Raw genomic sequence first — 14,689 nt, forward strand, 5'->3', positions numbered from 1 at the left:
GAGGTTTGAGAATTAAGGTTGGGGTTCACCAATGTTTAGGAGTGAGGAAGAGGAGACACTTGTAAATATAGAGAAAGAATAGCCTGAGAAGTAGGAGAACAAAGAGAACAGGGTTTGGGGCCAAGTAAACAAAGGATGGCCATTGTCTAGGGCTAGGTTCTGTGTTCTGCTGAGGCGACCTGATGTCCCCACCAGGCACATCATCTAAAGCCAAAAATCAATTTTTTTTTTTTTTTGACAGCACTGTGTGGCATGCAGGGATCTCAGTTCCCTAATCAGAGACTGAACTCATGCCCCCTGCAGTGAAAGCATGGAGTCTTAACCACTGGACCACAAATCTAGCTGGTGGAAGAGTTAGCACTAAAAATATATTCTTTTGGCTCATAATGCAATTATTTCTAACCTGCCCCACTGCTTCCCTAGGAATGGCCTTTATATTGAAAAAAAAAAGTTTTGTAATGGAATATAATGGTAAATTTTCCCTGTAGCAGGGTATATTTCATACCTTTCTATGAGCTGCTCCTTCTTCATAGCCTCAGCCATCAGTTTTTGAGATGGTGGTATCTTACAGAGTCCTGTGAGAAAAGCCAGAAACAACACCAAAGTCACATGTGGTTCTTCCTTTGAGTTCTCTTCCCCCTCATTTCTGGCCTCCCACTGCTCCGACCTCAGAACATGTGATTGCAAAAACTTAGAATGGGATTGGGGCTTTCCCAAGGTGGTAAAGAATCTGCTTGCAATGCAGGAGCTGCAAGAGATGTGGGTTTGATCCCTGGGTCGGAAGATTCCCTGGAGGAAGGGCATGGCAACCCACTTTGGTATTCTTGCCTGGAGAACTTCATGGACAGAGGAGCCTAGCAGGCTATAGTCCCCGGGGTCGCAAAGAGTTGGACACGACTGAGTGACTTAGCACAGCACACAGTACAGAATGGGAATAGAGTGCAGAGGATAATTTTCTGGAGGTAAAATCCCCCTCTGAACTCACTTAACCTGGGTACTTATGAATCTACACGAGAAAGCTCTGACTTAGCCCTGGAGTGTACTGGGATCATTGTATCCTGTGTAAAGCTGTAAAGACTTCACTTGGTGGTACCTGGTCTCTTGCAGGGTCTCTGGAGAGGCATGCAATCACTACTGTGGTGTGATCTAATCAAGGTTTGTTTCGTCAGCTCTATCATTCTCATAAGCATTTTTGAGCTCATTATAAAATACTTTAAAAACCCAGGTAATATAATTCAAAAAGACATATGTACCCATGTACTCCAACGTTCACTGCAGCACTATTTACAATAGCTAGGACACAGAAGCAAACTAGATATCCATTGACAGATGAATGGATAAAGAAGTTGTGGTACATATATACAATGGAATATGACTCAGCCATGAAAAGGAATGACCTTGCATCAGTTCTAGTGAGGTGCATGTGTGCATGCCAAGTTGCTTCAGTCATGTCTGACTCTTGTGACCCTTGGACTGTAGCCCACCATGCTTCTCTATCCATAGGATTCTCCAGGCAAGAATACTGGAGTGAGTTGCCATGCCTTCCTCCAGGGGATCATCCCAAACCAGGTGGATGAACCTGAAACCTGTTATACAGAGTGAAGTAAGAAAGAGAGAAACAAATATCATATATTAAGTCATATATATGGAATCTAGAAAAATGGTACTGATGAACCTATTTTTGGAGTAGGAATAGGGACACATAGAGAACAGACCTGTGGACACAGCAGGGGAAGAGGGTGGGACAAATCGAGAGAATAGCACTGAAACATATATTACCATATGTAAAATGTAGATTGCTAGTGGGAATTTGCTAGTGGAAACTGGCACTCATCTTGGTGCTCTGTGACAACCTAGAGGGGTGGGATGGGGTTGGGGGGGTGGGAGGGAGGCTCAAGAGGGAGAGAATATATGTATACTTATGGCTGACTCATAGTGTTGTATGGCGGAACCAACACAACATTGTAAAACAATTATTCTCCAATTAAAAAATAATTAACCCCCCCACCAAAACCCAGGTACTTAAGAGTCTTCTGTGTTTTTAATATAATTGGAAAATGCCATAAAAGCACTTTAATTTGCCTTAAATAAACATTTGGATAGTTTAATAAAAGGCCATGGAATTTTTTGTGTAATACAAATAAATGAGATTCCTAATCACTTTCTCCTCCCTTCACTCCACCTCCCCCCAGCACCCCATTAAAATACCATGTCTGTCAATTTAGGAGAACATTTTAAAGTATAGTTGATATACACTACATTTGTGCAGCGTGAGAGAAGTCAGTACTACTTAATACTGTATTATATGGTATTTATAAATTGTTGGTGATTTTTACTCATTAAGGGCAGAATTCTGCTAAAGGACAAATTATTGGCTCAACTGTGATTATTGTTTATATTTTTACAAATGTAATAATACAAACCCAATTCTTTACAATGCTTACAAATCTAAAACTTGCCCTGGAGAGGTGTGATAACAATAGGAAAAGTAAGAATGACAGCTATCAGTTAATGAGCATTTACTCTGTGCCAAGTACTGTGTTAATTGCTTTGTAGACATTATTCATTTTACAAAACCCTTATGAAAGAGGTTTTATTATTCCCATTTTAACAAAGGGGCTGAGATTTAAAGAGGTTCTTGCAAAGCTAGTGAATTGGGATTGGACTGGGGTTGGACTCTGGCAGCCCTGACTCTGTCACCTGTGTTCTGACAGTGATAACTGACAGCCCTTAGTGCCCAGTGTCTACAGTTTTTATGGGCATTTCTTAAAAGTCACTATCTTCTTAGACCCCAACTTTACTCACAGTGTATATTACTCTCAATATCTTTCTTAAGAAGCAATATAAAACTCTACTGCTAGTGATAAATGGAAAGACAGGAGTAAATAGACTAGACTAGATTTGATTCGACTACAGCAGAATAAGACGGGATCCTGAGTACTTCCTCAGCTACTCTGAAAGTGTGATTATTCTGTTGTCCAGATTTATCCTAGCCACAGAGTCAAAGCCTGTTTTTCCACTCACTTTTCCCACTCACGTTAGTGATAGAAGCACAGTCACCATAATATTACATACATACAAAATTAATTCTTCATTAAAATTTTTTTGGATATTTTATAGTACTTTAGCTCACATTTGTTGGATTTTAGATAAATCTCAGGGGACTGATTTCAAGACTCAGTTGTTCACATTGGGCTTTAGGTAGAGTCCAGGTACCTTTGAATATTCTTGTGGCCCATCGCGCTTGGAGCTCTGTGCCGGCTAAGATGGATCCTGTAAGGCTGATGAAGCCGATCATAGCTAATGTTGTCTTCTCTAGGTTTGAGGGAAAGACCAGCTTATATAGGAATATCTTCTTTGTACAAAGGGTTTTGAGAGGCTCTTCAAAAAATGGAAAAGAATATGTGTATCCTGTAGTGAAGATCACAACATCAATGTTTTCTTCCACTGTCCCGTCTTCAAAGACAGCAGAGGTTTCTGTAAACTCCTTCACGCTGGTTTTAATAGTGACCGTCCCACAGAGGATACAGGTTGGCAGCTCATCATTCACAATATTTTTTGGTTTTTTCCTTTGACACAGAGGAGAAAATTATTCACTGTAGCTATATTTATGAGACACTCAGCAAATGATTTATTTAGTCAGTTCAAAATAATTATCTGCCAAGTCAAGGGAGTAAATTGACCAATGTCTAATTCAAAGTTGTCTATTCTCAAGTTGTCACTTGACAGCAAGTGTCAATTCTCAAGTTGTCACTTGCTGTTTCTATAACAAGTTTTGTTTTCCTGCTCCCAGTAGAAGGCATGTAGAAATTGACTAAGCCTATTTTTTCCTGTGGGGTTTAAAATTCTCCCTCTCTTGGAATTAATTTCTGGAGCAATGTCAGGATCAAGTATATGACAATCCATTTGATAATCAGTTTTGGATCTCACATCACCCAACCCTCAAAAGATTGACATTTGGCAAAGAGGAAATTGCAAAAAACTTTTTGAATTAAAAAAATTATATCTATTTACTAATGGATTTTCATAGTGAACATATTTTCATTATGAACATTTTCGTATTTTCATTATGAGCATCATTCTACCTAATTGCAGCAGACATGATGTCTATAAAATTTATATATTGAATAATTCATTGTTATTCATTTTTTTCTATAAGTGAAAGCCATCTTACCAAAGAAACAATATTTGGGTCAAGCATTTAATAAAAATCACAACTTTATATGCATTTCCAAGGTTTTCTTTTTCCTTGCCAATGTGTAGGTCTATACAGATGTATATTAATATATATAATTCTAGGAATTCCTTTTGGCAATTCATACCTCTAATCATTCAGCCAGTGTGGACATTTATTAAAGGTCAGTGAGAGCTGGCCATCTGTACTCACCGGTGCTCTCATTTACTTGTGAATGGTAGCCAACCTGAGAACACTCAAGGCCAATTTAATCCTGATTTTCAAACTGGAAATAAGGATGGAAATAAAGTTTCCATCCTTCATTTTCTTCATTTACTAGTCTGCTACCAGACAGAGAATACTCCTAATTCAAGACCTTCTGTGGTACTGATGGACATTGTCTTAAGAAAATAAGCTTAGAAAAGGATAAACAAAGGCAAAGTCACAATTATTGAACATTTTAAGTTCTGAATTAAAGAGAATGAGAAATATTGATTAAATAACTTTACCATTAATTAAAAATATGATTAAATACCCCTTAGTAATATTTAGTCCGTAATTTTCATGGTCAAATCTTTTATTGAGGCGTCTCTCTTGAATCCACTTCAGAATACAGGAGGGCAGAACTTGTGCAATACAATTATGGTGTCTTCTTGTAACCATCATATTAAATGGGTATCCCCCATCTGAAGAGCGGTTGATAACCCAGGTACCAGTTCTAGTACTGAGAAGTACCTAAAAATAAGGCAAGATGGCTAAATACATGTACATCATTTTGTATTATTTTTCTTCAATATATTTCAAATGGTCTTATAACATTCTGGTCTTATAACAGCAGAGGACTAGTGAATTTGTACATAGATCTACAAATGACTGGGCTTCCCTGGTGGCTCAGTTGGTAAAGGATCTGCTGGCAATGCAGGAGACCCAGGTTTGATCCCTAGGTCAGGCAGATACCCTGGAGAAGGGAATGGCAGCCTGCTCCAGTGTTCTTGCCTGGAGAATTCCATGGACAAAAGAGCCTGGTGGTCTACAGTCCATGGGGTTGCAAAGAATAGGACATGACTGAGTGACTAACACTACCTATAAATGACTAGTTATTCCAACTGCCGTCATTGTTTTCATAAATCACTTTGACTAATCTATGTATCAGTTAAATATTCTCATCATGTTTAAAGAATAGTAGATACATGCTGTTTATCTGGCAATTTTTTACATAAATAATATGGAATTTAAAGTGAGTTTTGAGATGGTAATATTAGCTGAATTAAATAAAAATCTACTATTTCCACATCTAATCATTGTCCTATAACTTATGATAAAGTGGAATAGATTTCTAATTGGTGAACCTATGCTTGGGATTTCTAAAATCATTATGTATACATCTTGGGCAAAGTAAGAGGTGCTTTTACCTCAAAACAAAGTATAAATCTGACTCCTAGTTGAAGAGATGTTCAGAAAACAAACTCCCCTTTCTCTTTGTATGTGGGAGTTTTTCCAGAATTACTGAGAGTATGTAAAAGAAAGATAGTTGATGTGGGAGGAGAAATTTGCCCCTTTGACCTTGTTCCAGGAGCTCCTTTGAAAAATGCCTAGTGGTTTGGCATCCATACAGTTCTCCTCGACCCTTCTTGGAGATGGTTCAGTTCTGTAAAGCATGCATCATGAAAGGCTTTATGGATTTTTCAGGATTTTCTTTTCCCATTTACTCTGTTTCCACATAATTTAGCAAATGTGGAATTCAGCAATTCCACATAATTTCCACATATTTTGGCCAGTGTGTTTTATACCCTTGAATACCACCTTGTGGACACCAGAAGTGATGCTAGGGGTGGGAGTGCAGATTCAGAGATGGTGTACCTGAGCTGCGGTTCGACTGAGCTCCACTGCAATGTCTCCTCCAGTGTTTCCAAGACCGATCACTAAGACGCGTTTGTCCTGAAAGCCTGCTGGGATCTTGTACTCTTGGCTGTGTAGGATCTGGCCTTTAAACTTATGGATTCCTGAGGGGAAGGAGGGATCAGAAATATCTAGAGTTATAACTCCTTTAATTGGCAAGCATAGGATCTTTGGGAAAAGGGACGTCTCAGAAACATGGCAGCCCTTTGTTTCTGCTGCCAGTTGCAGGAAGTAGAATCAGTATACCATCTGCTAGCCCACTGGATACTGTAAGCCCAGATATTGGTATAGTACAACATGTCTTGTTAAAAACATAGGAGAACTTAAATATTTCTGTGTGTTCCATTTGAAAGCAATTACTTAGGGAAATCAAGCTTACTGTAGACCATAATAAAAAACATCTCATGCATGACCCTGAACATCCTAGACAAGAAGCATTGGGTTGGCCAAGTTCATTTGGGTTTTTCTGTATGATTGTATGGAAAAACCCAAACAAACTTACTGGACAACCCAATAAATTGTTGATGCTTTATTTTACCCATCAGTATATTCTGTCAGAATGTGATTTATGAATATATTAATAACATATTTACAGATTGAATTAAAACTCCTTTTTTGCAAAAATATATTTTGTAGCATGTTTTCATGTAAATAATTATTATTGTTATTTAGGCTTGTTACTTAGCGCTTATTTTACTTTGTGTTTTATCACATACTTATTGAGCTTTCTGGGTGGCTCAGTGGTAAAGAATCCGCCTTCCAGCTTGGGTGCAGTCCTTGGGTTGGAAAGATCCCTGGAGTAGGAAATGGCAACCCACTCCAGTATTCTTGCCTGGGAAATCTCATGGAAAGAGGAGCTGGTGTGCTACAGTTCCTGGCGTTGCAAAGAGTTGGACACAACTGAGCATGCATGCATACACTTACTGTTTTATTATAATGTATGCTTGTTTATCGGAGAAGGCAATGGCACCCCACTCCAGTACTTTTGCCTAGAAAATCCCATGGATGGAGAAGCCTGGTAGGCTGCAGCCCATGGGGTCGCGAAGAGTCGGACACAACTGAGCGACTTCACTTTCACTTTTCAATTTCATGCATTGGAGAAGGAAATGGCAACCCACTCCGGTGTTCTTGCCTGGAGAATCACAGGGACAGGGAAGCCTGGTGGGCTGCCGTCTATGGGGTTGCACACAGTCGGACACGACTGAAGCGACTTAGCAGCAGCAGCAGCATGCTTATTTATTCTTTGTTCTTTTGTTATTTATATTTGTATTTCTCACTGATCTTTCAAGCTCCAAACACTGTCAATAGAAGTATCACTGTTATGATATTTATATACTGTATATGAAAAGGGCTACCAAATATTTCTTCTCTTGATCTTTTTTTTTGGTAGTTATTTTATTGGCATCTATAACAGACATGAATTGTGGGTTCGTAGAAAACTAAGAATTGTAGTAACAGTGGAAGCAGAGCTATTTACAGTGGTGGCTGTCACTGGCAAAGTCCATTAACAATTCCCAAGAAATACAAGTAGAATCTGAGTAATAAAGTCTAACCTTTTTCTTTTCCTTTGTACTTAGTCTAGTTTCACTTGATTATAGGATATCCTGTGCAGAGGCCTTGTACCCAGCATTTCAGACTAGAGTTCCTAGTGTGAAAAGGCTGTGCCTCATCCTTTAGCTCAACAGAACATGTGCAGAAGTGCTGTGCAGGATGCCTCAATTCGAGATGGTGGCAGGGTACCATGGGCAGAGATGCTGCACCTGGCACTATGATCTGGAGGCATGGGCAGCATGGCTGTGCCTGACCTTAAAAACTCCACACTCTTTCCTACTGATGAGGTACCTATAAAGCAGCCCCAGAGCTGGCCTATTGGGGAAAGATGTTCTTGAGAGCACAGTCTCACACATCTCCATTCTCTGATGAGAATAAAACTTACTTTTGCTTTTGATCTAACTTGGTCTCGTTCTTATTGGCTTGAATGATTTGGGGCAGGAATATTGTTGGGGACTGACTCAAAAGGGTCAGTCTAACCCCCAGTTAGATTGGAGTCCATGCCATTTTGACACCTCCCATTTTAGTCTTTTAAGGAATCCATTAACAGTTGGGTGCTGGTTCCAAATTTCCTGAACTGGAAGTCTTAGTAGTAGTTGTAGTCTTTTTATGTCAAATCATGTGGAATTTGTGTGCCAACAAATCACTTCAACTGCTCCCCTTGATAGTTTGAAACAAACCCAAAACAGAACATCTAAGTTATGGGGAACCAAATGTCTGCCATATGGAAGGACAGCTCATTAGGGTGCATTCTGCAGAACTGGAAGTTTCTGGGTATCACCCCCTGACTCAGGAGTGTTTCTGTAGGAAAGAAACCTGTGCATTGGAATAAGATTAGGAAAATCAATCAAGAGTCAACAGAAAATCTTTGGCATTCCTTCAGGTGCTTCAGGCAATGCCTCCAAATCTATACTACCACTTATTCTGAGTCATGGGAAGGGAACGCCAAACAAAAGAAGAATGATGGGGGCAGGGAGCTGCTAAGCTGGCACTCCAGCTGACCCCCAGGAGCCCCAGTGGACATGTGACAGAGGGAGAAAGGCTGTCAAATTCTTAGTTGACACTGGTGTTCTCAGTTCTGAACATCAAATCAGGAACACTCAGTCACAGGACGTGTAGAATTATGGGGCTGTCAGGGAAGGCTCACGAAAGGGTATTCATAGGACCATCAGAGTGTAAAGTGGGCAAACATAGGCTCAGCCACTCCTTCCTGTATGTTCCCACACACCCCATACTCCTGCCAGGAAGGAATATCTTAATAAATTGGGGACTACTATACACCTAATGGGAAACAAATTGGAGATTGGTGTCCCCTTAGACAAAGGGCACAAGATAATAATGTTAATAATGGCTGATGACAAACTTTCCCAGACAGAGCAAGTTAATCTTCTTGAAATAAATCTGAGGTCTGAGCCCAGGGATGGGTGGGATAAACTGCAGGAGCCAGTTTCATGCTAATCAATCTAAAATGTGTATACAAATGGCCAAATAGAAAACAGTACCCCCTCCATTGGGATGTCTTGTTCAGTACTGCCCTGTCACATGGCCTAACTGTCCAGGGCCTTATTAGAACATGCCTGGCAGCATATAATACCTCCATTCTCCTCATAAAGACACCCAATGGGAAATAGCATATGGTACAGGACTCTCAGGGTAATCAGTGAAACCACCAAGGATATACATCTAGTAGTCTTTAATACTACACACTGCTGGTTACTCTACTGTCCCCTGGGGCCTGGAATTCTATATCAGATTTAAAAGATGCTTTACATGTATTGAAAACAATAATACTGCTAGGCAGTCCTGCCTTAAAGGGTCAAAAATTCCTCCACCATCTTTGGATGGACTTTAACTAAAGACCTAAAAGATCTACACCAACCCTCCTCCAATGTAGACAAAATTCTGATCATCAGCCCTACTGAGGAGGCCTTTGATAAAAATACTGTAACCACCTTGAACCATCTGGGGGATAAAGGATATAAAGTATCCAAGAAAAAGGCTCAGATACCCCACACTAGGGTGACCTACCTAGGCTTCATTCCTACAGAAGGTAAGAGAAGTGTAGAAAGCATTGGCAGCCTCACCCCTCCTAAAACTAGAAGACAGCTTAGGGGTTTGTCCAGGGATGGCTGGGTTTTGCCACGTCTGGATTCCTAACTGTGGTCTAATAGCTGGGACTCTATGAAAAATTAAAAAGAAAGGATGATTTTTTTTGAATGCAATTCAGAATGTAAAAAGACCTTTCAAGAACTGAAAATGCAATTACTTAAGGCCCTTGTTCTGGCTCTCTAAAATTTAGCTTAACTCTTTGACCTTTACATTCATAAGATAAAGGGAATAATCTTTGGGATATTTGCTCAAAAACTGGGGACCCCTTACTCAGGTGGTTGCTTATATGTCTAAACAATTAGATCAAACTGCTAAGAGGTGCCTTCCTTGCCTCCCAGCAGTAGCAGCTACTACAACCTGGCTAAAGGAAGCTGAGAAGTTAACATTTGGTCAGCTGATCACTATATGAGCTCCATACCAGATTTAGACTTTGGCTAGTCCCCAGAAAGTCAATTCAAGTTCAGGCTATGCTTTTAGACAATCCAGTGGTTACCATAAAAAACTGACAGGCTAAATCCTGCTACCCTGCTACCCACAGAAACAGGGCCCCTGGAGCATTATTATATAGAAGACATGATCTATTCCAGTTGCCCTGACCTAGTAAATGAGCCTCTCCCACATGCCAAAGAGGAATGATTCATGGACAGGAGCAGTTTTATGAGAGAAGGAAAAAGCCTGGCAGGATGGGCAGAGACCTCCCAGGTCTATGTCTTAGAGGCGAGAAGCCTACCCCAGGGACTTCTGTCAAAAAGGCCTTGCTGGAGCCTTTGGGACGGGGAAGATCATCGATGTTCACACAGAATCCCATGATGTGTACGCCATCCTACATGCATGGGGCTATTTGGAAGGAAAGAGGCATGTCTGCTGCAGAGAATAAACAGGTGAACAGGACTTAAGCATATTGAAGCAGTATAGCTTCCAAAAAATGTGGCAGTGGTTCACTGTAGAGGTCACCAAGAGAAGAATGCAGAGGTAATAAAGGGAAACAACAAGACGAATGCAATTGCCCAAAGGGCGGCCCCAGAACCAATGATCTGGCAACTATCCCCCCACATCCCCATACCTCAAAGGCCAGATCCATCCAGTTATTCCTAAGTCTGCACAAAGGAAGAATTAGACACACCTGGAAATGGGGATTCACTAGAGATCTAGGAGGCCGTGGGTGGCTAGGTAATGAACACAGGCAATAGTTCTTTTCCCAAACTGCAGCTTGTCAAACCATCAGGGGGGCTCATCAAGGAACTCGCTACAGGTATATAATTGGTTCTCTGAGTTCATGGTCACTTCTGGCATGAGAAGTATAATCAGTCAGATAGGTGAGACCTGCCCCATCCACACAATGACCAACCCCAACACCAGACCCCTCAGAGGTCCCCAGATCAGGCCTGTTCAGACCAGAGGAACAAATCCTGGGGAAGACTGGAAAGATGATTTCACTTTCATGGCAAGAGTACCCAGCAATTTCAGGTATCTCTTGGTGCAAGTAGACTCTTTTTCTGGGTGGATAGAAGCATTATTAGGGCTCCTCAGGTGGCACTAGTGGTAAAGAATCCACCTGCCAATGCAGGAGGCAAGAGACGTGGGTCAGGAAGGTCCCCTGGACTAGGAAATGGCAACCCGCTCCAGTATTCTTATCTGGAAAATTCCATGGACAGAAGAGCCTGGCGGGCTTCAGTCCCTGGGCCTGCAAAGAGTCAGACATGACTGAGCAACTGAGCATACACACACAGAAGCATTATTAACAGAAATAATTCCTAGGTTTGGGCTCCCAGGGTCCTTTCTAAGCAATAATGATCCAGTACTTGTGTCTCAAATGATGAAAGGGATAATGAGTGCCATGGGCAGATCCTGCTTTTAGCTCAGAGGCCTTAATTGTTGGAGAGAGTAGAAAGATCTAAACAGAGCTTGAAATGGGCCTTAGCCAAGCTGTGTCAGGAAGCTCAAAAAAACTGGATTAGGTAGCTTCCAATTGCCCACTCCCTATGTGGTTAGCCCCAAGGGATAAGTTAGAGTTAAGTGCATTTGAACTCATGTGTGGTAGACCCATCCACTACCCCACTGACCATCCACCCCACCCCCCCAACCCCGCCCCAAAGAAGGGAAACCTTAACTTGAAATGGAACAACTCTAGTATGCCCTCCAGGTAGGTAACCAAGTGATTACCCCACCCCCTGTCCTTGCTCTCTACCCATTTTGGTTAAGAGACTGGGTGCACCTAAAAACCTGGAAGACCAGCTCAGTTCTAAGTGGAAGAGACCCCACTTGGTGATCCTAACACCCACACTCTACCCTGAAGTTGCAGGGTTCACCCCGTGGGCACATCACCCTTGAGTGAAGAGGTTCCTGAGCCCCAACCTGTGGAAGGACACCCCAGGGCAACAACCCCCCCGCTGCCCCCGACTACTCAGTTGAACCTCTCTGACCTGAAGCTTCTCTTCCGGAAAACAACAAAGTGTGGCCAGGAAAACAGGCAACAGCAGTGAGCCTCCACATTGGGGGACACTTGCCTACAGGCAAAAGACCTAGATATTTGCATTTTTAGGAAAGATTTGCTCTTGCTAATACTTGGGCCATGTATGTTAAATTGTCTGGTGTCCTCTGTCTCCAAAAGGTTAGACAAACTGTCACTCAGTGATACGAACAGTTAGGGTTGAAGCCTGGTGACCATCAACACATCTAAAGGCAGCTGGGAAGATGCTCTGGTCCTCCACTCAGGGTTGTGGGGATGCCTGGAATTAACAGGAAGCAATTTTTTTGGGCTTCAAAATCACTGCAGATGGTGACTGCAGCCATGAAATTAAAAGACGCTCACTCCTTGGAAGGAAAGTTATGACCAACCTAGATAGCATATTCAAAAGCAGAGACGTTACTTTGCCAACAAAGGTCCGTCTAGTCAAGGGTATGGTTTTTCCAGTGGTCATGTATGGATGTGAGAGTTGGACTGTGAAGAAGGCTGAGCGCCGAAGAATTGATGCTTTTGAACTGTGGTGTTGGAGAAGACTCTTGAGAGTCCCTTGGACTGCAAGGAAATCCAACCAGTCCATCCTAAAGGAGATCTCTGGGTGTTCTTTGGAAGGAATGATGCTAAAGCTGAAACTCCAGTACTTTGGCCACCTCATGTGAAGAGTTGACTCATTGGAAAAGACTCTGATGCTGGGAGGGATTGGGGGCAGGAGGAGAAGGGGACAACAGAGGATGAGATGGCTGGATGGCATCACCAACTCGATGGACGTGAGTTTGAGTGAACTCCGGGAGATGGTGATGGACAGGGAGGCCTGGCGTGCTGTGATTCATGGGGTGGCAGAGAGTTGGACACCACTGAGTGACTGAACTGAACTGAACGGAATCACAGAAGATAGACCTGAGCCCCTAATACCCCTCAAGGATGAGGAACAGGACAAAAGACAGAGGAGGGATGTGTGGTTGGCAGAGCCCATTCTGGGTGATAAAGTCTAATCTTGTTTTCTTCTCCTTTATTCTCAGTCTAGTGTCACTTGCTCACAGGGTGCCACATGCAGAGGCCTCACACCTGGCCCTTTAGACCTGAGCTCCTAGTATGAAAAGGGTTTCCCCAGTGGCTCAGATGGTAAAGAATCTGCCTGCAATGTGGGAGACCCCGGTTACATCCCTGGGTCTGGAAGATCTTCTGGAGGAGGGCATGGCACCCCACTCCAGTATTCCTGCCTGGAGAATCCCATGGCCAGAGGAGCCTGGTGGGCTACAGTCCAGAGGGTCACACAGAGTTGGAGACGACCGAGTGACTAACACACTCCTAAACTGTACAGATTCCTCAGCACCAGGGTGTATGCAGAAGTGTGTGGACGTCACTGAATTCAAAATGTTGGCGGTGGTGGGCCTCCTGCGGGAACGCTGCTCTGCCCTGCAATCTGGAGCTGGAGCGTGAACATCACGCCTGCACCTGTCTGGCGAGAACTCCGCCCCCTCCCCACTACAGAACACTACAAAGCAGCCCCGCCCACGATCGTCCGGGAGAGTTATTCTCTACAGCCGGATGGCACTCCTCTCCATTCTCCAATCAAAGAATAAAGCCTCCTGTGCTTCTGAACCGAATTTGGTCTCTAGGCTCCAAGCAACATCAGGCAGGAGGACCCTTCTTGGGGACCAGCTATAAAGGGTCAGTGGTCACAGATGCAACAATGGAAATTATGAGAGGTGGCAGAGGGAACAAGAGCTATGGGGCCAGCGACCTTCAGACCCACTGATTGGTGAGATGACAAAGAATCAGAAAGGGGGGCTCTGCACTTTAGAGGACTCCTCAGCCTCTCACCCTAATACTTCAAGTACTTTTGCAATTTTCATGTAAAAAGATGAAAACTGTCTCACCTTATCATTCTCCAGTCACTGATTCATTCATTTACTCAATTACATTTATTGAAGAGCTACTATATAAAACACAGTATTTTAATTGGGAATCTTTGCCTGCTGAGGACCCCAAAGCTGAAAACTAAATGCAATAGTTGCCACATTTCTAGGGCCCTGCTAAACCAGCTAGGCAGAATTTGCAAAGGTGTGTGCAGACCAGTTCTGTCATCCTTAGCCCCTTACTCACTTTCAAGGATTGAGTCGAAGTGGCCAGAGGTTGGAAACAGGAGACTTTCAGGAAAGGATTTAAAGCGCTGTTGCATTTTCGGTCCCCTTGACATGAAGCCAGATTTGAGGGGCTTCCGGAAGACCCCTGTGTGACCTCGACCCTTGGAATCTATGGAGCACAGAGAATGCTGTGTGGCCTACGTTTGACAGGTCGTGACAGCAATTGCCTGCAAGGGGTGATGGAAAAACTTGCTGGTAGCAAGTTTTTCATTTAACTGCTGACAGTGTGGAATGCATGTTTCCTGTGGACCAGACGAAGCTATGTAGGAGAGAGCCTGTCTGATGACAGTTTAAAGGGACTTTGCACATGGTAGCCGTCTGGACTGGCAATGAGACCTTAACCTA

The 14,689-nt window shown here is 42.7% G+C and overlaps 1 protein-coding gene across 3 annotated transcripts in view; it reads right to left on the bottom strand.

Annotated features, from left to right (window-relative positions):
• Window positions 1–14,689, bottom strand: part of FMO4 (flavin containing dimethylaniline monoxygenase 4) — a 54,637-nt gene that overhangs the window by 23,310 nt on the left and 16,638 nt on the right. For all 3 annotated transcript variants that reach the window (XM_045165736.1, XM_045165735.1, XM_045165734.1), the window contains exons 5-8: window positions 6,035–6,177; window positions 4,710–4,909; window positions 3,217–3,569; window positions 506–575 (exon numbers count right to left, since the gene is read on the bottom strand). In XM_045165736.1, the coding sequence (XP_045021671.1) occupies window positions 506–575; window positions 3,217–3,569; window positions 4,710–4,909; window positions 6,035–6,177 (766 nt within the window). The remainder of the gene's footprint in view (window positions 1–505; window positions 576–3,216; window positions 3,570–4,709; window positions 4,910–6,034; window positions 6,178–14,689) is intronic.

The sequence above is a fragment of the Bubalus bubalis genome, chromosome 5, assembly GCF_019923935.1.
Source record: "Bubalus bubalis isolate 160015118507 breed Murrah chromosome 5, NDDB_SH_1, whole genome shotgun sequence".
In the NCBI taxonomy this organism is placed as follows: domain Eukaryota; kingdom Metazoa; phylum Chordata; class Mammalia; order Artiodactyla; family Bovidae; genus Bubalus; species Bubalus bubalis.